This window comes from Aptenodytes forsteri, unplaced genomic scaffold, assembly GCF_000699145.1.
Source record: "Aptenodytes forsteri isolate BGI_AS27 unplaced genomic scaffold, ASM69914v1 Scaffold16, whole genome shotgun sequence".
In the NCBI taxonomy this organism is placed as follows: Eukaryota; Metazoa; Chordata; class Aves; order Sphenisciformes; family Spheniscidae; genus Aptenodytes; species Aptenodytes forsteri.
Window position 1 is genome coordinate 4,111,875 of NW_008794753.1, and position 25,178 is coordinate 4,137,052.

General features: G+C 55.8%; 1 protein-coding gene across 1 annotated transcript in view; it reads right to left on the minus strand.

Moving 5' to 3' along the window:
- Nucleotides 1–25,178, minus strand: part of AGRN (agrin) — a 121,671-nt gene that overhangs the window by 73,831 nt on the left and 22,662 nt on the right. Inside the window, exon 2 of the mRNA XM_009274196.2 lies at nucleotides 6,439–6,459. Within this exon, the coding sequence (XP_009272471.1) occupies nucleotides 6,439–6,459 (21 nt within the window). The remainder of the gene's footprint in view (nucleotides 1–6,438; nucleotides 6,460–25,178) is intronic.

The window sequence follows — 25,178 nt, forward strand, 5'->3', positions numbered from 1 at the left end:
AGGAGAGCAGCTCGGAAGAGCTGGCCAGCGAGCCCAGCAGCACCGAATGCACACCACCAGCTCCAGGCCAGCCTGAAGTGGAAAGAGGTGGCTGCGCACGAGCCAAAGGCACCCAAGACATAGGGACAGCTCGCCCCCCCCCCCAGTACCTCTACATCTGGCTCAGTCTGCACTGGGACAGCCCAGCCTGGCCAGGTCCAGGCAGAAGGGACTCATCCCTCAGCCACGCCAAGGCTCCAGAGCAGTCCATCCACTGCTCATCATCCCCTCTCTGAGCAACACCACGCACCTGCGCCGACGGCATTTCTCCCTTTCCTCCTCCTCGCGACTGGAAGCAGCCTGGCTTAGGCTGCAGGTGTTCAGAGGAGGGTCAGCCCCAGCAGGGTGCAAGAGGCAGAAAGTCACCACGTCTGCCAGGAAAGAAGAGGGAGGGATGGGGGACAGTAGGCCAATTTAACACCCTCAGACACAGCTGCTATTCCTCTACTACAGGCAAGAAAACATTATCTTTGAGCTCATCCATATTCCCCCCTGCCCAGTTTTCTAAATGAAAGTGTTCAATGCATTAAGGCTTCCATGTGGTCACCAGACAGTTTAAAGCCTGGTGCCATTAATGGGTTTATTTCTGGGCTTTCACAGTGAGGATGTCACAGCTGCTGCCAAAATGCAGCAGACAGGCAGAAGGGGCTGGGCTGGGCTGGGCGCAGCTGGGTGTGCTCAGCATGGCAGGACGGTAGTTTGACCCTCTTGCTTCTGAAGCACAGAGCTGGCAGGAGACACGTACTCTATCTCGGGGCCTGGGCAGGCCCCGGCACATCAGCGCTGGGAGCAGCATGACCCATGCACGGTGCCCTGCGTGCCCTGCGTCTCTGCACTGACCTCAGATGCAGGGGGACTCACAGGCATCTTGTGGGACCCCGCACCCTCAGGCCACCAGTTACTTGGGAAGAGAAAACGCCAGCAGGAGACACCAGACACCAGTCATCTCTGCACTGACCTCAGATGCGGAGGGACTCACAGGCATCTTGTGGGACCCCGCGCCCTCAGGCCACCAGTTACTTGGGAAGAGAAAACGCCAGCAGGAGACACCAGTTTCATTTCCTTCACCTTCCCATTTCTGCCTACCAGATGCCAGATACCAGCCTGCAACACCAAAAATCAGTGCTACTTTGGGATCTGACTGACAGCTGTCAATCTCTCCATCCTCACCAAGCTAGAGACCTTGCAGAAGCCCCCAGCTCCTGCTGTTGCCAGGCTGATTCTCCACCTGGCTCCCTTCTCGCTAATCCTGTTTGGCAGGGAGCTAATTGGGATTTATCTGACAGCGCCCAATGCCTAGAGAGCCATTTTGTGCTTCCTCCAGGGAGGGCGAGGAGGAGGAAGAGGGAGCCTGCAGAAGGCGTTTGCACATTCTCCCTTCCCCATCCCCTCCTGCAGTTTTACAGGCTAATTACCAGCATTACAGAGAAAGGAGCAGGAGGGGGAGAAAGTGGGGATTTTAATTATTTCATTTAACACTTGGCAGGACCCAGCTTGACTCCTGCTGAGCAGCACTTGGAAATAAAGAGCTTTTAAACCCTGTCAATGGGAGACGGGGGAGCGGGTGCGGGAGATGGGGCTGGGGTGGCCAGCCTCACGGCTAGGTTGGCGTGTGTGCTGGGAGTGGAAAGGGGTGTTAATTCACACCATTCCTAATCAACAGCCGTGCCAGGCGGTGCTGGACAAGGGGTGCCCAGCTGCCTCCTCTGAAGAGGGGGGGTTTCCCCACTTAATGCCTTTGTCCTGAAACAGCCCCCTCCTACCATGCGACACTGGACCACGCAGCTGTCTTCCAGACGTGCTTAGGGATGCCCAAGCATGGAGCATTGGAGCGGGCCACACGCGCGCGCCCCGGGGAATACAGGTCACCCTCTTCCAGGACCACAGGCCCTTCTCCGAGCTGGTGGTCTGCACGCCACAGCTGCATTGCCTACACCTCTTCCACCTAGCCACCCATATGGTGAATGGGTTTTATGTCGTCTCTGCCTCCCTCCTTAAAAAAGAAAAAATAAAACAAGGTTTGCACACAGAACTCAGTGTCTAGATCTAAAAGTACAGGACTGCTGCCCAAAAGCAGACACACAGCAAAGCAAAAGCAACCCAGGGGAGGGAGACGATGCATCTCAGCACTAAGCCACACAGCTCACCGCTGTTCTGGCCGGGGAGCCCAAGCACTCTTTGCCCAGCCCTGTCATCCTCTGCCTTCGCAAGGGTAAACCGCTGCCCCAGGTGACTGCTCACAAACCGCTGGGCTCCCGCTGGCACCCGCGCTCCTGGCCCCGACTCCTCGATTCCTGCGAGCTCAGCTGGCGGGCTCCAAATGAGGCAGCCGGGCTTGCACCCGCAGCCCAAGAGGACTTTCCAGACCAAGGCACCGTGCTAGGGATTTCACGCCTTCAGCGGCCACTGCCTCCCTCCTCTGTGGTTCCCAGGAGAACCACGTTGCCCAGTGGCTCGCTGCGCTGTCAGGACAGCTGCCCACCGCAGGACTTGCATTCAGGAGCGACACTGAGAACAGCACCCGGGTTGGAGAGAGGCGAGCCAGGGTGATGGGACAGAGACCCCTCAAGTCTGTTCCCCCCACATTCTCCCGATACTCCAAGGGTGTCCAGGGCAGTGTGTGTGCAGCACTACAGCCCTAACCCTGCTGCCGCACAGACAGAAGGTGCGCCCCGAGCTGCAGCCCAGGCTGCCCGCCTGCAGCCCTCGGCTCCTCCGGCAGGCTCACACTGCCACCTGCCGCTCTCGCCAACCCGCGCTGCAAGAAACTCCGGCTGAGAGCTGAGCCGCGAGCCCACAGCATCTCCACTGACGCGGCACGAAGGGGATGATGTTAGAGCAACACGAGGGTGATGGGGAAGGGAAGCCTCTCCCTTGCTGGGGGACAAACAGACCTTTCAAACACCTCAGGGGCTACAGTCTGCCCTAAGCTTACACTGTCCTGTGGCTACTGTTTCCCTGAGACAGCATCAACTCCCTCCACCAGAGGAAGAGCCTTGCATGACTACTGGAGTAGCTGAGAGTGAATCATTCAAGCCTTCAGCCTCTTTACGTGCTGATTCAGTTGGCTGAGCTGTAAGACATCACTTCTGCCAACCCTGTTCCAAACATACACCAGTTGCTTTACAAGCTGATATAAACCTGTTCATCTGCAAAGGGGTGTGAGGATCAGCTGGTATTGCAGAGTTCCTCAAGGGTGTAACAACACGGGGGGGGGTGCAAATAGGAAAAAACCACCTCAATTCCTACCCGCCCAGCCCTCAAGGAGCTGAGTAGCGGCAGCGGGGTGATGCAGGAATGGCCAGCACGTACCCTGCGCAAAGGCAAGACATCCTGACAGCAGCAGCATCCGTTTGCCATGCCAGCTGTACAAAGCGCTGCAGGCAGAGGGAGCGCTGGGAGCAATATTCAGGAAAGGGCCTGCCAGACTTCAGCCAGAGCCGCTCTAGAGAGCGGAAGCCGAACGCCACGCCACAGGGCAGCCCAGCAGCTCTCTGCCACCTCCTCCCAGCCAGGGCTCCGCAGGGGAGCAGCGGGTTACCCCCGGTTCAGCTGGACACCTCGCACTGCTCCCTACCCTGGGCCAGGAGCCGAGTCACGCCAGCCAAGCGTTCTCACTGCACCTCTCCCAAGAAGCAGTCCCGCCACAAGAGAGCCCGCACCAGCCAGGAATTACACCTGTGCCCTCAGTGATACAGCTCTGTGCCAGTCAGCACCAGCGCCTGCCACGGAGGCAGGGCGCAGGGCTCCCGCAGAGCGGCTCCGAGACAGGCGCTCGGTCGTGGCTGTGTCCGGCACCCACCACAGGCAGGAGCGTCAGCCCCGGGCTCTGGTCCAAGCCGTCTGGTGCAGCAGAGCTTTGTTAACCGCTTCCCATAAAGCAGACAAACCACAAGAGCCGCGGAGCGGTGCGAGACAGGCCTCCTGGGAACGCACAGAGACAGACTTACCAGCAGGGCGAGAGGCAGCAGCGTCATCCCCTCCCGCCGCAGCAGGGGAGGACACGCAGCCCATCGCCCAGCTCCACGGCGACGGTGCTCTGTCAAACCCAGTGCAGGCCACTTCCTTGGGGAGAGCAAAGCCCCCCGGAGCTACACAGTAAGGTGAAAAGAAAAGAGCTCAAGAACATCACTAGAAAGGAGAAAGGAAACACAGCCAGAAAAAACACGTGCTTGCACATGCCCTCAGGGGAGGAGGGCAGCTGCTCCAGTTGGATCGGGAAGGCAGGAAGAGCCACAAGAGCCTACGGGAAGGAGAGGAAGAGAAGGGACACCCTCTCCTCTGACCAACTACGGTCCTGCTCAGAGATCGCTCGCGGGCACTGCAGAGGGGCTTGCACATTGGATGGGGACACAGCAAGAGGGAGCGGGCAGCCCCAGGAACCCAGACCCTTTTTTCTCCCGCCCAGACCCTGTCCCTCCTGTCTGGGAGAGACAAAAGCAGGCGGCATCCAGCTATTGCGCTGTCAACCACACACAGCTGAAAGTAAAACGTTTGGGCCAGTGTTGCAAGCAGTGAACAGCATCCAGCCGGTGGAGAAGAGCAGAACGCTCTCAAGTCGGTTTATGCATCTCAGGGCTGAGGCACGGAAAGCATTAGCCGGCAGGGGATGCTGTCGGCTTAGATAGCATCTCTCCTTGCTCCTCCTGGACCCAGAGAGGCCCAGGGTCCAGGCCAGGAGTAGGCGGCTTTCAATAAAACTTTTGTGTCCCTCTGTTCGCTCTCCAGCGCCTTTGCAGCAAGGACACGTTTCCAAGCAAACCCTTAGCCTACCCCTCCCAGTCTGCACAATACGGTCTATATATTATACATAATATGGGGCACAAAACAGGGAGGAAATCCAGCAGCAATAGCTTTAAACAGCTCACCAGCCACAGCTGGTCCAGTCCTGGTGTAACTCCCTTCTCCTCGGTTCAGTGGGGTTTGACACAGCCAGCCGCAATGCCCAGACCAAGGCTAGCTGAGCTGCCACAGCTCCGTCCCACCCCATATCACACCAAACAGCCAGCTGCTTATCCAACTACATATGTGGGACAGCAGTGAACCTAAACGTCTCGAGACGAGCACGGTGTGGGCAGAGGAGCAGCCCCAAAGTCAAAGCTGGTGCAGAGAACCGTTTTGATACCTCTACACCCAGGCCTGTCCGTACAAGCAGGGGACAGCTGCCTGTCCATGGCAAACGTGGACCTGGGACCTTTTGCCACAGCAGGGCGGCTGCCCGGGCGTGCTGGAGAGGGGCAGCAGCACAGGGAGGCATTCCGCTTGCCCTACCCTCCAGCCCGAGCCAGTCGTGCCACCAGCAGATGTGCGCAAAGGTTTGTGCATGCAGGGGGAGGGCGTGAGATGAACTGCCAGCCCCAACCACATGCCAAACGCCTTCCTTACATAGGCTCTGTATCCACAGCCACCAAACAAAGGAGCTGGCCACGAGGCTCCCGGGATGCCGGGATTCCCAGCACCGGGGATCAGAGGGAAGTGGGCACCCAGCCAGCCTGCAGCCATGTACACCCTCGCCCGCTAAGGGCTGCTCTCATCAGCCAGGGCACGCACATGGTTTGTTTTAATGACTGCGATTCACTGTTTAAAACAACTGTCTGTGCAGATGACAGCCGAGGAAGAGATGAGCCACTGCTGACACGGTGCAGGGCAGGCGAGGTGACCAGAGGAGCAGGGGCAGGAACACCTTAGGGGCTTCGACCTGTGCCCACACTTCACTTGCTTTTGCTAGAAAGATGCCCAGAAGAGTTAGCTGCGGTGTGTTTGCCCCACACCTCGAGCTTCACAGCTCAGCCAGGACGGGGGGGCACACATAGCCTCTGCCGTCGACCTGCCAGCAGCAACGCGCTGCCCTTGTTCATTAATTACATCAGGTGCAGCACATACCACAAAACCCCCAGGCCAGGTCAACAGGCAAACCTGTCCATTTTACCTCCAGTATGAGCTGGGACAGTGCTCTTCCCCACCCTCCCCAGGTGAGGTGAAGGTGAGAGGCTGAGGATGGGGTCGGATATGAGACAAGCGCTAGGTGAGAGGTGTCCTTAGATCCCAGTTTCGCGCCCACAGCACTCCAGAGGCTTGGTGCCACAGCAGCTGTCGCTTGCTTTGTGCAAGGACGGTAGCAATCCAATTGAGCCCAGGCAACAATGTCAGGCTGGGCAACGTGGAGGCAGAGGGGAAAGCAGTTCTTCAAACTGTGATCTAAAAGCAATAGCTCCCTTTGAGGTGAGTGCACGCTCCGCAGCCCAGAGGCTGTGGGGATGGGTGTGCCTGTACCCACCTCCAGAAGGTTTCTATTGCTCCAGCGTATTCTGGGTTGATGGAAGAATGACACGGACTAGCCAGCGAGTCTGATGGCGGATGGAAAAATGGTATTTTTTTGCATGACACACCACCACTTACCAGCAAGAAGCTTCCTATGTTCTTTAGAAAGCAGGGAAGGGGGAGGAGAAAAAGGAGAGAACAAAACAGTTAGAAACAAGAAAACAGACAGCTAACCCAAAGCTTTCCTACCCTCCCCCAAGCCCCCTCCTCCAATACTCCACTATCGACACCACCTGGGGCAGCTTCCATCCACCTCTTCCAGCCCTTTCCAGGCAGCATCGGGCACTAGCTCCCAGATCACCCCAGAAGATCGTGGCCAGGTTGCTGGCCTTCTAAACCCATTGATTTAAACATGTTTTCATCAGACAGTGGGCTCCCAAATCTGCAGATAGCTAGAAAACAGCAGGATCCTGACGTTACCGATGATATTGCATGCTGCAACAGCCTAACTCATGCACAGCAAAACAAGGGAGAAACGGAGAGCCCCAGAACCAGAACACTAAATATGTGCAAACGACAACAACAAAAACCCCCATTAGGAACATCTCAGCACCGACCGCTGACTATCAGCCACACAACACAAGCATGCTGGATTAGATACCACAGTTGATTTGATCCACGGAGAAGCCTGCACTCTTTCCTTACAAGGACGGCTAAAGGAGGTCCTGGAGAATGTAACAAGTGCAGCCAAAGACTCAGAAGCCAACATGCATTAACTGTTAAACTTCGTGGGTTGCCTTGTCAATAGATGATTTTCTGAAACCAAACTCACAATTTGGAAATGTTCGGGAGCTAAGCCTGGAGCTATCCGCAGCCATGCCAGCTTCCAAATACAGGCTACCAAGGATCAGATGTTTCCCATTCAACTCAAAGGGGCACATCCTTTACCATTGCAGCTTGATACCTCCTATCCAAATGCATCACCTGGGCTGGAACTACTTTTGAAGTCTAGGAAACCAGAGCACAAGATGAAGTGAAGTTCCCAACACACGTGATGAGAGAGAAGGTTAACAGTTAAACAGCTGAGCATTTTAATAGTTGTTATTGAGCACAGCTTATTTATCTGCAAGTAATCTATGGCAGCATAGAAGTCCTGTAACCATTAGAGCATTCATTCTAGATGCCTATGGAAATAGGAGCTGTCCTCACAGCCAGGTCTGCGTCCCACCAGGACATGGGTACCTCCTAGTGTGAAATGCAACTCTTAACTCCTCTTTTCTATTCCACCCGGACCGCTTTGCCTCCTCACAGGACCACACGCTAGCTACTAGATAGTTAAAAGCAGGGTGGAGTTTGGAGTACATGGTGCTTCTTGTGTGCTTTTCTCAGGCTGGACTCTCAAAGGCTCCTGAAAGAGGACAGACACGAAGTCCCAGGGGAAGCATGGCCAGACGGGTGGGATGCAGGGGATGGAGGTGGGCGACTTCCCAGGGAAAGGGAGCGTGCTGGGCCACATAGCAGAGGAAATGGAGGAGGAGGAAGGCAAGGATGCAGCTGGAACAGAGATCCTCACCCGCCGCCCCGGTACCCGGGCTGAGGGGCGTTGAGGCCTCCCCTGTGCTCTGCATGCCACGTTAGCAGCAGCTCCCACAACGGGCTGTGGAACACGGGTAACGTGACACTGTGAAGAGTCCTGACAGCTCACTGAGACTATTAGGGGAAAAACAAAGTAAGCATTGAGGGCTGGAGACGGCCCCATGTCAAGGAAGTGACGTGCAGCCTTCTCCATTGGCAACCGGGAGCCCTCTCAGCTATAAGCTGTTGGGAGATGCAGGGAAGAAAGGAAGAAGGGAAAAACAGCTTAAAAATATCCCAGAGCAGCACAGTTATTTTGGGATTTTAATTTATAAAAAGAGGAAGAAAAACAGCAATGAAAGCCAAGACCCCATGGCCAGCTCTGGTGCAGATGAAATATTAGTGTCTGGCTTGCAGGACTGCAGCACTCCCTCCCTTCCTTTGCTCTGATGCCTCTAAATTAAAATTACGTGGATTGCGCTATCTCCATCACATCTTTTTGTCACCTGGCAGAAGAGCGAGCTGTTCTGGGCCCCTGGACAGCATGGTCTGGGATTGCCAGAGGGAACGGGGCCCATCTCCTCTTACTCTACTCCTGGGGAGCAGCAGGAGAGCCCCTTCTTGCCAAGGCAGCACCTCTGAAGAGCCCTGTTGTCAAGGCAAAAGGCAGGCGCAAGAGCAGCAGCAGCACACTTGGGACAGCAGAACAGACTTGATTTTGCCAGTGTGCAGGGAGGGGTCAGGGGCTTTTAGATACAGAAGCCCTGGAGACAAGGCATGCTTGGTTGGGGTTTCTACAAAGCTGTCTGCCCACCACGTTTCAGGGGATTCGACTCGATCGCTACTCCTTGCCACGGGAAAGGACGTGAATGCCAGTGTGGGAGAGAAGCAGTCACTGCAGGGAACAGAGCGTGGGCAGTGATTAGGTGTTGCATATTTTGGGGGACGTTCCCGCTGAGCAGGGGAAGTCTCAGGTCCCCCGCCTTTGCCGTGTGGGTGTAAGGCAGCTCACCCAAGCTCAGCCTAGTCACCTCGGACACCGATGGCAGAGAGCCAGCAGCTGCCTGGCAGCAGCCACCGCACAACACTCGCTCACACATCATTTACCACGCAGACAGCGCTTCTCACCCCACTGCTTCGCAGCAGGCGGGTCCCTCAGCCGCTGGCACAAGCGGCACAGCCCTGGCACCCCAGGGAGCTCGGCAGGGCACCGTGTCACTCCGCCATGCCCCTGCGAGGCGGTCCAGACCACACCACCTAACACACACAGGACAAGTGACATGTCCGAGGCCACTGAGTGAGAAACTGTGACAGAGGTATATAGCACACACACAGAACAGAGGTCAAGCTGGAAACAGAAGACCTCGTTTCCCGCGTGCAAGCATGGCATTCCCAAAGCAGCACCTTTCCTTTAAGGTACCCCTGCGGCCCCTGCAGGTAGGTACAACCGGGGTGTGGAGACCCTCAGGTCCAGCTGGGGCTTTGTGCTGGGTAGTGAAGTGTCACTGCCTGCCCGCTCGATAGCAACTGAAGCTTTCATATGCAGATACCAAAACCTGATGTTCACTGGGACAGTAACAGCAGCTGCTTTTCAGAGTCAGGGGAAAAGCAGAAGGAGCAAGACCGTGACAAAGAGAAGATGAAGTTGCCTGGCCAAGACCCCTGCAGAGCTGCCAGCTTCAGTGCTGCAGCCCTCAAGAAATGGGAACTGCAGCTTTGTAGCACCAGGACAAGAGACATGAGTGCTGCTCCAGGCCCAAATCCCACCTGGTTGCCTGGGCTGCAGAACAACAGGGAGGAGTACGTGGGAGAAGGGCTGGGTGGAGAAAAGGGTCAGCGTCCCCTGTGAGTGCTGCTAGCTCTAGTTTATGGGTGGGGAACGGAATCCCAGAAGGGTTAAGGGACTTGAGACGCACCCACTCGGGCTGGCGTTGCCACAGCAAGACTGAACACTTGACCCCGGGGAGCTAGAAGTCGCCTGTGACTCATGGAGGTCTCCAAGCCGAAGGCAGCCCGGACCGCTCTTCTGCTCAGCAACAGCCACCCACCCACGCAGCGCTTGCTCCAGCGCAACGCCACCGGATGGAGCCCTGGACAGCCCAGCACCTTCCCACACATTCTGATCTGCAGGGCTTCCACCCCGCAGCTCTTCTTCCTAAGGCTCGGGAGATCACACCAGACACCAGGAGTGCACACATTCTCCCTCACCCACGCAGCGCTGCTCCAGCGCCAACGCCACCGGATGGAGCCCTGGACAGCCCAGCACCTTCCCACACATTCTGATCTGCAGAGCTTCCACCCCGCAGCTCCCGCTCCTTCTTCCTAAGGCTCGGGAGATCACACCAGTCCGGCAGAGTGCACACATTCTCCCTCTCATTTTTAGAATAAAAGTGCAATTGAGATGAGTAGCCCTAGAGCCTGACCTGCCTTTCAACTCCAGCAAATGTCACTGTGCTTTGATTTTTCCTTCATCGTGCTGTGGCTCAGTGAAGCAGCTGTTAACATCAAGAACGGGAAAATAAGTTTATTTTACTATATATTAAATAAAACAAAAAAGAAAGGAGAGCGGGAGGCTCTATTCCAAGGTCAGGCACTTGACTGCAGGAAGTTTTCCTGGACAGAAACACACCCGGAGCTGGGGAATACACCCAAGCTTTGCAGAGAAGCAACGCAGAGCAGAAAGCTGGTGCTCGTGCCGTGCCATTCCATGCTTGGGGAGTGCAGGCCAGGCGTGCAGCCACGGCTGGAACAAAGCAGACCTACCTCTCCGGAGCACCCAGTACATGCTTTTTAACTTACTCCTGCCAGGGGCTGACCCACTACGTCATGAAAAGTGGTAGTTCTGAGAAATCACATGTGACTTGGACAAGTCACCCAACACAGCTCTTGCAAGGCCAGAACTATCTCCTGCCTAACAGCTCAGCTCCCAAGACACTCGACCAATGCATATCCCAGACCATTTCCCTGCCGCTCGGGTCAGAAGGACTCTCCAAGGCAAGCTGTCCTCTGGGAAAACCCTGCTTGGAGATCCCAACCTGAAGAGGAGGCCCTGTAAGTTGGCCTTGCAGAAAGACAACCGCTAACGAAACAAGGGCTCAACCCCGGGGCACTACGCAGGGCAGGGGGTTTCATCTGCAAGTCTTCCTTCGAAGTGGGAACCTGCTGCGTGCCAATGAAAGGCACAGGGGGTGGATATTGTCCACCTGCACCTCACCCCTCTCAGTCAGATGACAGTGCACCCAAGGGAGGTAAGCCGGACCGCCTGCAGAACCAGAAGAGCTGGGCTCGAGGGGCCAGGAGGGATCTCTGATGGATTCCAGGAACCCAACAGCACGGTGTTTTCTTTGCCCTCACACAAACGTCCCCGATAAGCCTGCCAGTGAGATCCAGGTTCGACTGTCTCATTCCCAAGGAAACAAGCCAAGGGTTCCCACGCCACCTTCCCGCTGCTCAGTGCACAAAAGCAACACAGACTTCCTGAAATCCCTCTCTCTGTGACCCTCCCTACTGTTTCTCTGCATCCTGCTCCAAGGCCACACTCTGTACTGAGATAACAAGGCACTCGGCTGCCAAAACCAGCAGCCAGAAGGGCCCAGGATCCCCACAAATCTGCACTCAGACAAAGACCTGATCTGAATGGTCAGAAACTGGAGCCGAAGCCCTGTAGCTCGGGCTTACTTAATCCACGTAAGGCCAGCGTGGGATCTCTGGAAGAGCTCGGAGACTGGGAACCAAGGTCCCACTGAAAGCCAGGGGCACGCAGTCACCCGCCTCCCAGCCACAGTGGGCAGGCAGTGCCAGGAGCCAGCAGTCAGGCAGGCTGACAGCTCAGCCCCGCAGGAACGGGCAGTTCTGCTGCACCTTCCACGTCCAGTCACTGAGACGAGGGGCTGGAGAAAGCCAGACTAGCCAGAGACAGCTTCCATCAATTTAACATTAAATCCCTGCACAAAGAAATGAAACCCAAGCAAATCGCACACTAAAAAAGAAAATTTCTCCATTTTCTTTGCAGTTGGCACTTAACGCAGAAATTTTCTTAAGTCTGGGGCATCCAGCCGTCCCTGCTCTTGTAAATTACACACTAATTAAACACATTACACTCGCTCTCAAAAACATATCAATCAATTGGCATGCGATCAGCATCCAATAATTGCTGCTGCTGAAATTCGACCTCCCTGGAGAGGTGCAATTTTCTGTGTTAATTGTTTAGGTTTGGCAAGCAAGATGGGAGCTAACGAGCAGCCCAACTGCCACCTTGGGAGGAGGAGGGTGCTGCTGAAGGGAGAAGAGGAGGCAGGGATTTTCCCCACCTTCCTTCACTCCCAGGCTCTGAAGAACAGTCCCCAAAATACAGCCAGAATTGAAACCAGATGTGTAGGAAGTGTCTCATTAGCAGTAATTGCTTTGCGAGGATTTGAGGTTTCCCCTCTGTGCCACCACCAAACACACTTTTCAGAAGCTGCCGTGGGTTGGGTACTGGGACGCACTGGGGGGGGGGGGGGGAGGGAAGGGGGGAGGAAAAAACCCACAGGGCAGAGTCTCTACTACACTAACATTTATTATTGAAGCCAGGGAAAGTTTACTCAGACGGAGCTGGCTGCAGGCATCAGCCTGCCGAGTGGCAGAGGATCACCACTCCAGCAGATTAAGCTGAAAAAACTCAGCATCTCAAACCCTCTTTCTTGACTGCGGCTCATCACGGCCAAATGATTCGTGAAATAGCCTCATGATTAGCTCCCTTGCACCCTCCCTGCTTTCATAAAGGGGAAAACAGGCACGAGACACTCCAGGAACTCGTCTCCTTCCCCACAACTCAAGGCTGATTAGAGGGTCTGGCAGGGACTCTAGGCTTCCCTTACCCAACAATCCCCGCTTGTAATTTTACCTACGGAGTGATTTTCCTTGGATTACAGGGCTGAACCCAGAACAAATCAAAGCCAAAGACACAAATAAGAACAGGTCAATCAGGTCCTTGCACTGAACTGCAGGGCTGTTTCTGTTCCCTGGAATAGGGAGACCCAAAACAAGGAGTCCTGCCACGAGCCACCTCAGGGACTGGACGAGACCCCCTCTGCTCAGTCCTTGATACCACAGGGACTCAGAGGGGCCAAGAGCCATTATTTTCTCTGTGCTGCACAAGTTTCCCCCATCAGGTGACAACTTACCACCTATTCATTTTACTAAATCATCCCTTTGTTCTTGTGCTGAATTTCAAGTTCTTCAAATAAAAGCGCAGGCAGAATTTCTGATTTGTAGCAGACTATCTTCATAATTCTGCCTTCCTGCACCCCGCACAGCTTTGATCACACCGCAGAGGGAAGTGGACCAGTGGTTAAGCAGCCAGCACACCCGGCTGGGCCATACTGCCGTCCTCCACAGCTGGTCTCATCCCCTACGGGGGGGCTGAGCTGGCCCGCAGACCCTGCTGCAGGGACCCGTGGTTTATTATCCCAAGACAGAAAACCCTGGGAAGCAGCACCTCGTGCTCTAAGCCTGTACCAGAATCGCTCCGATGCATCCCTCAGCGAGGGGAACCAGCTATGAGGATACAAAGCTGAACGGGAGAGGGTGTTACCTGCCACCCACAACGCGATGTTCACCAGCGGCTTTGTCAGCTCGCTAGAGAGATGGGCGACTCCATCCTGTAAGCAATTTCCCTGTCCCAAGTGCCAGTCCCTACAACTGGGGTAGCGTGAGGGACCCCAGATCCAGCTGGGGTATACTCCCAGGAGGAGACCCTTACTGTAGGGACCACTCTTCCCCCCCATTTCCTTCTCCAGCCCGTGCAAGACAAAGGACCCAGTCTTTGCTAGACCTAAAACTAACTGTAACAGCCGCCCCCAGGGACAGGGTGGAAGAGCAATTCGAATATCAAAGGAGGAGTAGGCACCCGCATTATTTTTGGTGAGACGAGCACAATTGAGAGCCTGCAAATCTCCCGTATTCCTTGGGCTCCTTTCTCAAGTCCCTTTAGCATGCTGTATCCCCTCTCCCCCCCGCAACACCAGCAGAGCTCAGATCGCAGTCTCCAGGGCTAAGACAATAGCTGCTTATGTTCTAAACTAGCGCTGCTTTCTGGGAAGAGAGCCAGGCCTGGCAGCTCTCAGCAGCAGGGAATAAAAGACGTGTTTGTGCTACGGAGCCCCTCTGCACCAGTGGGGCACCCTCAAAGGGAGGCAAGGCATCAGCCTGCCGGGGATCCGAAACAGAAATGCAGACAGATGCCCTGGGTTTAGTGAGAGGAGAGTAAGAAAGACCACAGGACCAAGATAGAAGCAAGCGCCTTGTTCAAGGAAGCGAGCTGTGCAACCAGCAGCAAGCAAGGCCCTTGGGCACAGGCAGATGCACAGCATCCCCCCTCCAAGAGCTGAGAGAGCCAAGGCTGCGGCGCATCAGGCTGCTGAAAATCGGCGGGAACTGAGGATGCTCTGAACACCAGGGCCACTCGAAGCAGGAGGCAGGGTCACGGCAGAGCACGGGCACAGTCCCCACCAAGAGCAAGCTGCACGTCAGCACGGCCCGTCTGAGCATGAACAACAGGGATCTCTGCTGCAGTGGAGCTCCCTCCACCGCACAGCGGGGAGCGGGCTCAGGAGGCAGGCAGGCAGGCAGCCCTGTGTTTTGCCAGTCATTTCTTCATGCTCGCTGCTGCCAAGCCTGAGCGCGCAGTCCCAGGGGATCTCCTTCTCTGCAGCGTGGCACTCTGAACGCCTGTACCGCAGGCTGGATAACAAGAGGTGCCCTTTGCTCCCTCGAGAAGTCCCTGGAGCAGCAGAGGGTCCCACCCTGCAGGGCCCGTGGATGTCCTAGTGGTACCCAAGCCCTGGTGGCAGCAGACCAGACCCACCCGAGAGCCCGAACACGGCTCCGATGCTTTCACACCCGATGCATAGCTGGCTGGGAGGCGATGAAACCACACACTTGTCCTCTTCACCATCACAGCCACTTCCACAGGCTCAGCCTCAGCTGCTGGGAGCGCAGCAGGGTGGAAAGCCCACCATAACAGAGGCACCCCCCCCACACCTGGCTGCTGCCCTTTGTGGAAGGGCCCAGGGTCAGCAGGGACAGAGCCACGGGCAGGCATCACGCTCAGTACAAGCCGTGGCTTGGCTCATACCTGCCCTTCCTAGGTCAGAAAGTGGGAATGCATTTCTCAGGCCAGGCCTGCGTCCCCTGCCTCCAGCCAGCAGCCAGGGACACGCAGTCCAGCGCTCTGAGACCAGCCGTCCCGCCTGCTGCTAACAGAGGCATCGCATGGAACCGGTGAGGCTAAAAAGCACACGGGGCCTTCCCACGCAGGCAATTTTCTGGGTTGAGCAGCAAGTGCAGCAGTCAGCCTGCAACCCCGTTAGCTGCCCAGTATGCGTACTGCCGCCATGTCCTTGACAACGCAGCCTTTTTACACATTGGGCTCTTTTGGTACCTCTGCCATGCCCCAGGCAGTACGTAAGTCATTTCCTGATATCCTTCCTCCTCAGCGCTGCTGTCAGATGCAATAACCAACACCAGTGTCTTTAAAATGTCCATGTTTCACTGCAGTGGAACAAAATGCAAATCAATGAATAAAAAAAAAAAAGAAAAAATCAAACTGGCCTCTTCTTTCCCTTTCTTTTTACGAAGCTTTACTGTTGCTTTTCGACTGTCCTGAATAATTGAAGTTAACATGAAAATTTAAAGTCTTTCAAGATTTCATTAAAATTCATTCTCTTTCCCTTTGGAGAACTGTCATTGCCAGAGTCCCATGTAGGGCAGACAGCACAAGCAGCTGCCTCCGTTCACAGCATTTAACTCCATTCTCTCTGGCTAAAGAAAATTCCCTCTTAATTGTTTAATGGAGACCCTGAAATAACATCCTTCAGTGCTCCCCGTCAGCAGCCTACTAATCCCACTCCCACCCGATTCCAGCACAAATCCTGCATTTACCCTACTTCCCTTCAACCCGTTTAAGCTCCCCCATTTCCCTACCGCTCCTCCTGCCCCAGCAGCCCACAGCAGGAGCACAGCACGATAACGGGCTCCTGCACCGAGCCAGCAAGGCAGCCCCCTGGACCCCTTCCTCACACTAGTTCGGTGGTGTCCTCCCTCCCCGGCTATTTCTGCTTCGCATCGTGTATTCACTGGTGGGCATGGCACTTCGTAGATGAATGAGGTCTTGCTTCTCCCAGCAGGAGGGATCCAAATAAACCCTCCAGCGTAAGCCAGCCTCTAGCCTGCCTCTAGCAGAGGGCAGTAGGCAGCCACGTGCCTCAAGGGCAGCACTACTACCACGGTCCCTTCCAGGATGCCCGATGCTGGTGGCCATGGTCCTTCTCAGCGTGCTGCGCTCCGGGAAGCCGTGCCTCTGGCGGGAGGACACGACTGCAGCACTGTGGGAGCACCCGAGCAAAGCCGGCCCCCGGAGCAGCAGGCAGGGGAGCGGGGGATTCGGGGAGCACTACAAAGGGGGTCCTGCACCCGGCAAGCACTCCGTTCCCGGAGCGGCAGTGAGGGGCTTGGCCCGCTCCTGCTGCTAGCCTCAGCAGGCAGCTGCCCACCTCCTTCCTAACAGCGAACGGCCACGTCCAACTAAGTTTCTCATGAAGAGAGCGACCCTAGCCCAGAAAACCTAAGACAAATGGCAATGTTTTTAGAAATATGTATTTTTAAATTGCAAGATTCCAGGTTGTCTTTAAAAGGCCAAAATGTGCTTCCCCGGAGCATCTGCAATGCAGGAGGGGTGGCCCTTGGTTAGGCCATCAGATAAACTAACGCACACAAGGGAAACAGCAGAGACCAGAAAAAAATTAGAGGCTAGAGCTGGTGTTAGTGCTCTTAAAATGATGCTGAGACTATCAAATCCTATTGGGCTTTTCTGTGAGAGCTGTTTAGCAGCAGCACCCTCGGCTAGCTGCCGGCTGCTCCCAGGCCACTGCTCTCCCAGCGCAGCTGGGCTCCAGAGGCTGCGCAGAAAGGGTCAGGTTTCCTATTAAATCACAGCACCGGACTGGGGGCACTGTTACCAATTAAGTGTTATAACCTCTGGCAAAGCTCTCCCAATTTACCCCACTTGACCAACTGACCCTGAAGATTTTGAACGGCCTCTATAAATCCTATTGATCTTTACCAAAGTCAAACCCATGTGGGTTTTGTTTCCAAAAGGGAAGTTATCAGGGAGCAAGAATGTTGTACTTGCACTGACCATTAACCTCACACTTTCCTTTTAAGCATACGCTGACCCTTTTCTCCTCTTGGTAAAGGACCAAGCTGGCGCTTCAGAACAGACGTATGCTCCAAAAAGCTCCCAGCAGCGATGCTAGCACTGAGTGTTCACTTCTCCCCATGCTCATTCTTGTGTAACCCTGACGGGGACAACCACTGCCCCTCCAGGTGCAAGGAGAGCCAGGGCAGAGGCTGCCTTCGCTCTCGGGGCTCCCTTCTCGCAGCAGGGCTAGTACATTCCCTCTTCCAAGAGGACGTAACAAGGACCAAACTACAGCCGTCGTGCCCAGCGGCCAGTGCCAAGGCCGAGGACTATGGCATGAGTCCAGGCTCAGGAGACCAGGCAAAAGACAGAACACAAGGCAAGGACGCAGCACTCCCCAGGGCGTTTCCTCCCTGATCCACCGGGACAGGGCAAGTCTAGCACACAAGCAACTGGGAGGAGAGCACCCAAGCAGGACATCTCCCACTACCACGAGATATTCTGGACCAGAAGCGGCAAACTATGAGAGATTTATAGTCCTTTCCATCAGGTACATGAGGTATTTCAGGGTGCAGCAAAATCCAAGAGACAGATGCCAGGACGCAGAACAGTCTCTAGCTGCAAAATGCTGTGAGCAAACAGGGCTATTATAAGGGATCATTAGCACGAAAGGAAACAGCGTGGTACAAAAGCCCACAGCCAGGTAAAGCAGGATTAGAGAGGCAGCAGCCAGTCACTCCAAGCAAACAAGTTTTGGGCCAGCAACAGAGGCCTGCAAAGCTGGCAGTGAGGTTCAGTGAAGGACTTGTAGCTGCCCACTCCAGAGCCTTAGGGGTAAAACAAGGAAAAAACAAAATAAACCTCATTAAAAACTGCCTCCCCCCTACTTCTCTAAGCCACCATGCTGCCGGTGGTACAAAGCAAAAGCCTGACAGTATCCGACGGCACTAGCTCCCTTCTGCTTCAGAGTCCCACAACTCTCAGCATTTCCTCTTGCCTGCCCCTAACACGCCTTTCCGCAGAACTCAAAAGGCTCTGCATCACTTCTGCCTGCAGGAGGGCCAGGAAGACAAGCTGGGGTCTCTTCTGGGATCCCGGAGCATTAGTGATCCTAGCAGAAAGCTGAGAAGGCCAAGATTTTTTTTTTTTAGTAGAAGATTTAAAACTGAACAGAGAAGAAAGGTTTAATCCATCCACAAAGGATGTCTGGTGTGGGTCCCAGTCACACAGTGGGAATGTGGGAGCATCAAGAGAAGCCAGCCCTGTCACCTTTCCTAGGATGGAAAGCATCACTACCAACTCTGGGTGCTGGTGCAGAGATGCAGGAGAAAGACAGCCCCCACTTTAAAGCGTTCCAGGTATCCTTATATCCATCCTCATGATCCCTCCCCAGCCACTGATGCCTCGTCAACCAGTTGATACTCAGACGCAGCCCATCCCACTTCTGCAAAACAGAAGTTTTATTCACACTCCTCTAACAACAAGGAGAAAGGGGCAGAGGCGGTTTCTTTTGCAGCAGTGGGCAAATGGGACAAGCTCTTTCTACCCCCTGTCCCCGTGTGCTCTGCTCCCCGCTGCCGCCTGCACAGGAGAGCTCCCTCCACGCTGAGAAGCCCTACAGGCACCCACAAATGCTCACTGCTGGCTGGGCGAGCTACTGCCCAGGAACAGGCTGATCCAAGTAGTCAGCCTCCCACGCACGTGTACTCCGCTCCCTTGAAGCCGTAAGTTCCCATCACACAAGTCGCCTTTGTGGGTCAAGACCAAATGCGTCCCAGCCTCCCCTGCCCCACTTTCAGTCCAAGAAAGGAGATAAATGCTGTTCTTACCTAGTAACGAATAATCCAGAATCCACGTGGGAGAGGACAGCACATGCAAAAAAACAGAGCAAAAACAGTTGGTCAGACCAGAGTAAACTCTGCCCACAGACTTGCCAAGCAGAGCCGCTCTGCCCCACTCCTCCCTGGGCAGCACAGGCTGGTTCCACTGGCCACGGAGAAAAGCTCGCCGGAGTCGGGGTGAGGGAGGGATCACCGTGCTCAGCCAGCCCCCGGGTCTGACTCCTCACCCCCTGCATGAGAGGTTCCCCACCCTGCTCTCGCTCACCCCCAGATGCCTGCAGCACCCCCCCCCCCCCCCACATACCCCCAGCCGGCATCATCCCTCACCCACCCTGACTCCAAGCCGGAGAAACAGTGCGGATCAAAGCCCCGTGAAGAATAGCCTGGATAAAAGGAAGGAAGAAACCCTGACCCCTGCAGATCTGCAGGGACTCCAGCAGAAGGCAGATAAGCATTATCAGTGGCACAGAGGACAGCGGAGTCCCTGGTTCCTGCCACGCTGCTGACAAGCGGCTCAGGGAGCAGGCCTGACCCCCCGCAGAACAAGGCTGCGCAGCACCCCGACAGCAGCCTAGCCGCACCTCCTTTTCTGTGTGCTGCAACAAAAGTTGACCCAGTAAGGGAGAACGCAGACAAAGGGGCGGAAGAGTTTGAGGCACTTGCCTCTCCCCAGGAAAGGGAGATGCCTGAGCAGTACTTGAGCCAACCAGACAAGGAAGGAGGTGCCCACTAAAACCCAGGCAAAGAACGTATCTGGTGGCAGGGAAGAGGCACGGTGGTGTGGAGCACAGCTGGGTGACATCAGTTAGTGCAGTGTGAAACGGGTCACACGCCTCAAGGGAAAAAGATCCATCTCCTAAAGAAACATCCAAGTGGCATCTTATCAGGAGCCCTGCCAGGTTGGAGGGGGTATTGCCAAGGGTACAGCCCAGGACACAGAGTAGTCCAAGGATGCACACACAGTGAGGATGGGGAGGAAGAAAGCAGCAACCAAGTTTATTTCTCTTTGGCAGCTCCCCTCACGCAAAATTTCCACAAAGCCTCGGACCTCTCTGCGCCGAAGGCATGCGCTCTGCAGTGTAGCAGCCAGGGTATTACACGGGATCTTGGCAGAGAGGAAGGAGACACAAAGGAGCAAGTGAGCAGACTCTCCTTGCCCCGGCGTTCCCAGGTCCATGTCTCACGTCACCGCGTGCACCAGACACCTAGCTCATAGGGCAGAGGCTAGCAGGACCTCCAAAGGCTGTTGCTGGCAATTCCATTATCACCTCTTCCTCTACAACCTCCCCACAATGTCTGTTCCATACAACACAGTCAGACCCCTTTTCTCCTCTGCCACAAGGGATATACCTGAAACGCTCCATGGGGGGAACGCACAACTATTACAAGAGTCTTATTCTGCAGTCCCCTCCAAGGGCTGGGATCAGGTGGGCAAAGCTCAGGAGATCTGAGGGAGCCAACGAACCACAATCAGCTGGAGGAGCTGAAAGCAAGAAGCTACTGCTGGCCCACGCTGCATCAGTCTCATTTCCCAATAGCAGCTTTTAATCTCCTAATTGGACTGCAGCAATGCTCCCAGACACAGGGAAAGGGTTACGCAGCTGAAGGCACCTGGATGGCTCAGAAAAAGCTGGGCAAGGAGCCAAGGCTGGAAAAGCCCCAACACCTCCACCAGCACTCAGGACAACCCAGCCCTCTCACTCACCCTCCCCTGGAGACAGAGGGATATTGCTCTGCCTAAATCAGGGGAGAAACCGTGGGTCAACAGGGTCTCACCTGAGGCGACCTAAGGATGTAAAACGGTAGGCACGAGAAAGGTGTGCTCCCAATTGAAGAGAGCAGCTTGCTGTAGATACGCAATACCCCCTCCCCACCCCGTGCTGGCATATAAAGCAACAGGAACAAATACAGTTCTTGTGTTAACTGCGCAGAGAAGTGACAATGGAGGAGAACTTGGGCCTGCACTTGCTGATCCTGCCCCAGCCCTGATAAAGTAGTTACGAACCCTGATAAGTCCCTTGCTATCTCTTTCAGGTGACCACTTATTTGTCCGCTCCTCCCATAAAGATGCCGCGTGTCCCTACTTTGCTTGGCTGAGAAGATGCCTGCAGACGGGCAGCTCGCCCTCCCCGCAGAAGGAGGACAGACCCAGATTAACTGTCCTCTGGAGAAAGGCAAGACCTGGGACCCCGAACGGCCCAGGAAGCAAGACACCAGTAGACGCTCCCCTGTGTTTAACTGAGGGGCCAAGCCACAGGGTGGCCCGGCTGATCTCTCCTTACAGCTCTGACTGGCCAGGCGTGGAGCCTGGAAACGCCATGCTGCAGCAGGGAGCTGGCTGGTGCTGTGTCCCAGCTGCAGGACAGTGCTCTGTCCCAGGGACCAGCCCACCCACTCACCCAGTCGATCCCTCCGGGCTATGGTGCAGCATAAAGATGCTCTAGGTCAGGAGCCATGTCCCATCCTACTGGTGGACATGCCCTTGGGACTGGGTCAGTCTCACTCCATTTTAACGTAAGGTCCTAAGCTGAGGGTGTCATTCTTGCAGTTTCCCTCCTCGGCGAACGAGGAGATACCCCTCCAAGAGGGTGCCGAGACTGAAATGCAGGTCAGAGGCGCTCCAAAATTCCCTTAAGATCAGCATGGTGGACAGTACAGACTCAAAGAGAGCAGGTAGAAACGACACCGATGTAAACCGCCTGGAAGGGGTTTGGGAGCAGCAGACCAGGGGAAAGCGGAGTCACATACCCATAGCACATACCCTGGCTCCCACAGTGAGGGAGCGGGCATCTCTCCCAAAGCGGTAAGGCCAAAAGGGCAGCGAGAACCCAGCAGAGCCAGGGAACAGCAGCAAACAGCTGCTGCCAATGCTCCAGCCAGCGAGGGTTGCCAAGGCTGCTGGGCTCTGTATATGCAGCAACAACCTTTGAAGTCAGGGCAGAGGAATGTGCCCTGCTCCTCTCTGCCAAGGCAGGGCAGGAGAGACCGTGCTCCCGCAGCCACCTCTCTGCTCTTCACCTGCCGCCTAGCCTGGGACCATCCCCACAGTACACAGAAGCGGGGGTCCACGCTCCATCATGCCTTTAGGCAGTGAGCCACAGCAGGCCAGAAGGAGCAAGCTGTGACCATAAAGCATCTTGCCCTCTAAGCACTTGCTTCCCAGGGGTTTGGTGCTTGGGAGCCGGAGGACAGTGCCCACCAGCCCGGCCGGGTCCCACTGCTTGCCTCATGACACCAGGTGACGGCTCTCCCCTCTCCAGCTCCACGACTCTCCCGTCTTTAAGCTGCTCTGACAGCCCCTTCTCTGGGGGAGGGAACCCGCTGCACACATCCTTTATGGATTGAGGCCACGGGCTCCTTCTGAACAAATTCCAACGAATTTTGGGTGTTGATTCCCACGTAGGCAGTTTTCTGCCTGTAAACAATTATTCCTGTATTTTGACACCCCCATAGCGTAGTCAGACCATCTGTCTGAACTGCGAGGCTGTTAACTGGTGTTAAACTGCCATTAGCTGCAGATGCAGAGCTAGTGCTAGGATTAGTTTGAAACAACCAGCAAACCCCCGAAACGCACATACAAGTTAAGATGCGGCTGAAATGAACCGGCAGAGCCAATTATCTGTCCCCTATGGCCATTAAGTGCCACGCAGACCCCACAGCCTCACCACGCGGCTTCCACAGCCTGAGCTGTGACTTTGCCCGTCCCGTTGACCAAGACTCCCACGCAGCAAAGCCAGTTGGTTCCCACCCCACTTGGGAGCAGCATCCAGCATGACACCCAGATCTCCCACGCCGTACACAGGCGTGATTCCTGTAACAGGTCAGCGTTACAGTGGCCGGTTTCCAGCTCTGCTCCGGGGCAAAGAATGCAACACGTTAAGATGTAAGACACGCAAGATTTACTGTGACGGGAAAGCCTTTAATCTGAGGCAGGCTTCAAGCAAGCGCCAGCTCCTTTCAACTCTATCCTCATATGCGCTGCTAGAGGACCGGCTGTCGCTCAGGAGGAGCATGGCAGTGAGGGTAGTGCTTACAAGACACGGCAGTGCAGATTCCCAGCCCCACCAACTGCTGTGGGGCTGCTGATCACACAGGCTGCTGTCGCTCAAGGAGCATGGCAGTGAGGGTAGTGCTTACAAGACACGGCAGTGCAGATTCCCAGCCCCACCAACTGCTGTGGGGCTGCTGATCACACAGGCTGCAGTCGGAAGGGTACACGGATATACGCTCAGATGTAACACTATCTCACATCCCATGCCACAGGCACCATGACGCATGGAGAGGCAGGCATGCGCCATCGTGAGCTGCACGCAGGCCAGGTGCAGTGAAGCCGCTTTTGCCAGGGACTCTGGGCCACACATTTGTGTGAACCATGACTGCTCTGTGAACGATGTGCCACACAGAGACCAGCCTGTCTGTCAGGACAGATATAAGGAAGAAATTTTTTTACGCTGAGGGTGGTGAAGCACTGGCCCAGGTTGCCCAGAGAGGTGGTGGATGCCCCATCCCTGGAAACATTCCAGGTCAGGTTGGACGGGGCTCTGAGCAACCTGATCTAGTTGAAGATGTCCCTGCCCACGGCAGGGGGGGTTGGACTAGATGACCTTTAGAGGTCCCTTCCAACCCAAACGATTCTATGATTCTGTCTGGCACAGCAGGGAGCAGAGCCCCAGAGTCCCACCTCATGTAAGTCCCATTACGCCCCACATAATGGGGCGCAGAAACCAGAGGGCTGGGAGGAGGAAGAGAAACTCCCTCTGACAAGTTGGCATTCCCTACGCAAAGCTCCAACCGTGCCAGGCTGTGCCTGAGGCCCCTCTGCAGGGTGCCCTCCTGCAGCAAGGGCAAGCCATGCACCCCTCTGTTCAGGCAGACACGGTGCAAGTCCCACCAACGCTGTGCACATCCCCAGTGCCCTTCCACAGCTGCTGTGGCATCCTTCCTCCTCCTCCCCCAGTGCACACTCCCAGTGGGGAGCTCCCAAACCCCCCTTTCCTGCACCTGGAGCTGCAAGAGGCAAGTGGGGTCTCCTGCATCAAAGCCCCAGTAGCCTAACCCCTCAGCGCCATCCCTCTCCTTCCCTGCAACAGGAGCCATGGCCTCGCCAGGCCAGAGGTGGCCGGACCCACGCCCCCAGGAGCCCCCTGCAGCAAGAGGCGCTGCTCTGCGCAGACAGACTAACCCACAGCGGTGCGGGAAGCGCCCATCCTCCGCAGCCGAGTCCTTGCAAATCTGCACACGCAGGGTCAGAGTGCAGACCTCTGCAGTGGGGGAGGAAAAGCCCCCGCTGGAAAGCGGAGCAAAAGGCACAGAACGTGTGAAGGAGCCAGCCAGCCACCAGACTGCTAGGGAAACAGAAGCCCCGGAGCAGTATTTTCTCTTATTGTGACAGATGCAATGGCCAGAGGGTCCCTAGGGGCTGGAGGCTCACTGGCCGGGTTCACAGGGCAGGGGCTCCAACCCACACTGCTGCTTCCCTTCATCCTCCGGCAGAAAGACACCAACCCACTCCGGGGACCGATTTCCGGGGGCAGCCCTTCACCAAAGGGTTCCCACGCTTCGGCTGGGCAGAGGGGGTGGGATGTCCAACATCCTCGCTTTGGGGAAGAAGAAAGCACTTATCACACGCTCCTCTTTCTACAGAGGCGGCGTAACACAGTCCGCACAGCCGCTGGCAGACAGGGAGCGGGCAGCTCCCTTTGGGCGCACGAGAGCCCAGCGCTCCCAGTGCTGCCACCAGCCACCCCCGCCAAGCGTGATGCTCCCGGAGAGCAGGGCCGGGCTCTGCGGGAGCGCGAGAACGCCGGCACGCTCGCCAAGGCGACACCCGCCAACTTGGGCACAGCCACTGCCCCGCTGGGTGGGAGGGCAGGCAGCACAGCCGTAAACGGCAAAGCAGGAGGGAGGCATAAAACACAGCCTCCTGCTTTCAGAGGCAGCTCGCCCACAGGCCTGCATCAGCAGGAGTGGTCCAGCTGCCATCTTAAAGCATCTCTTTCCTTTTGTTTCCTCCACTCTTCTGGTCACTCTCCTGTAGGCGGGGCTGTAAAAGCCCAGCCTGAAGCACAAAGGCAGTGCTCCACAGAAAACGAGCACCTGGGGAAGATGGGCTGAATCATAGAATCATTAAGGTTGGAAAAGACCTCTAAGATCATCGAGTCCAACCGTCAACCCAACACCACCATGCCCACTACACCATGTCCCTAAGCGCCTCATCTACACGTCTTTTAAATACCTCCAGGGATGGGGACTCAACCACTTCCCTGGGCAGCCTGTTCCAA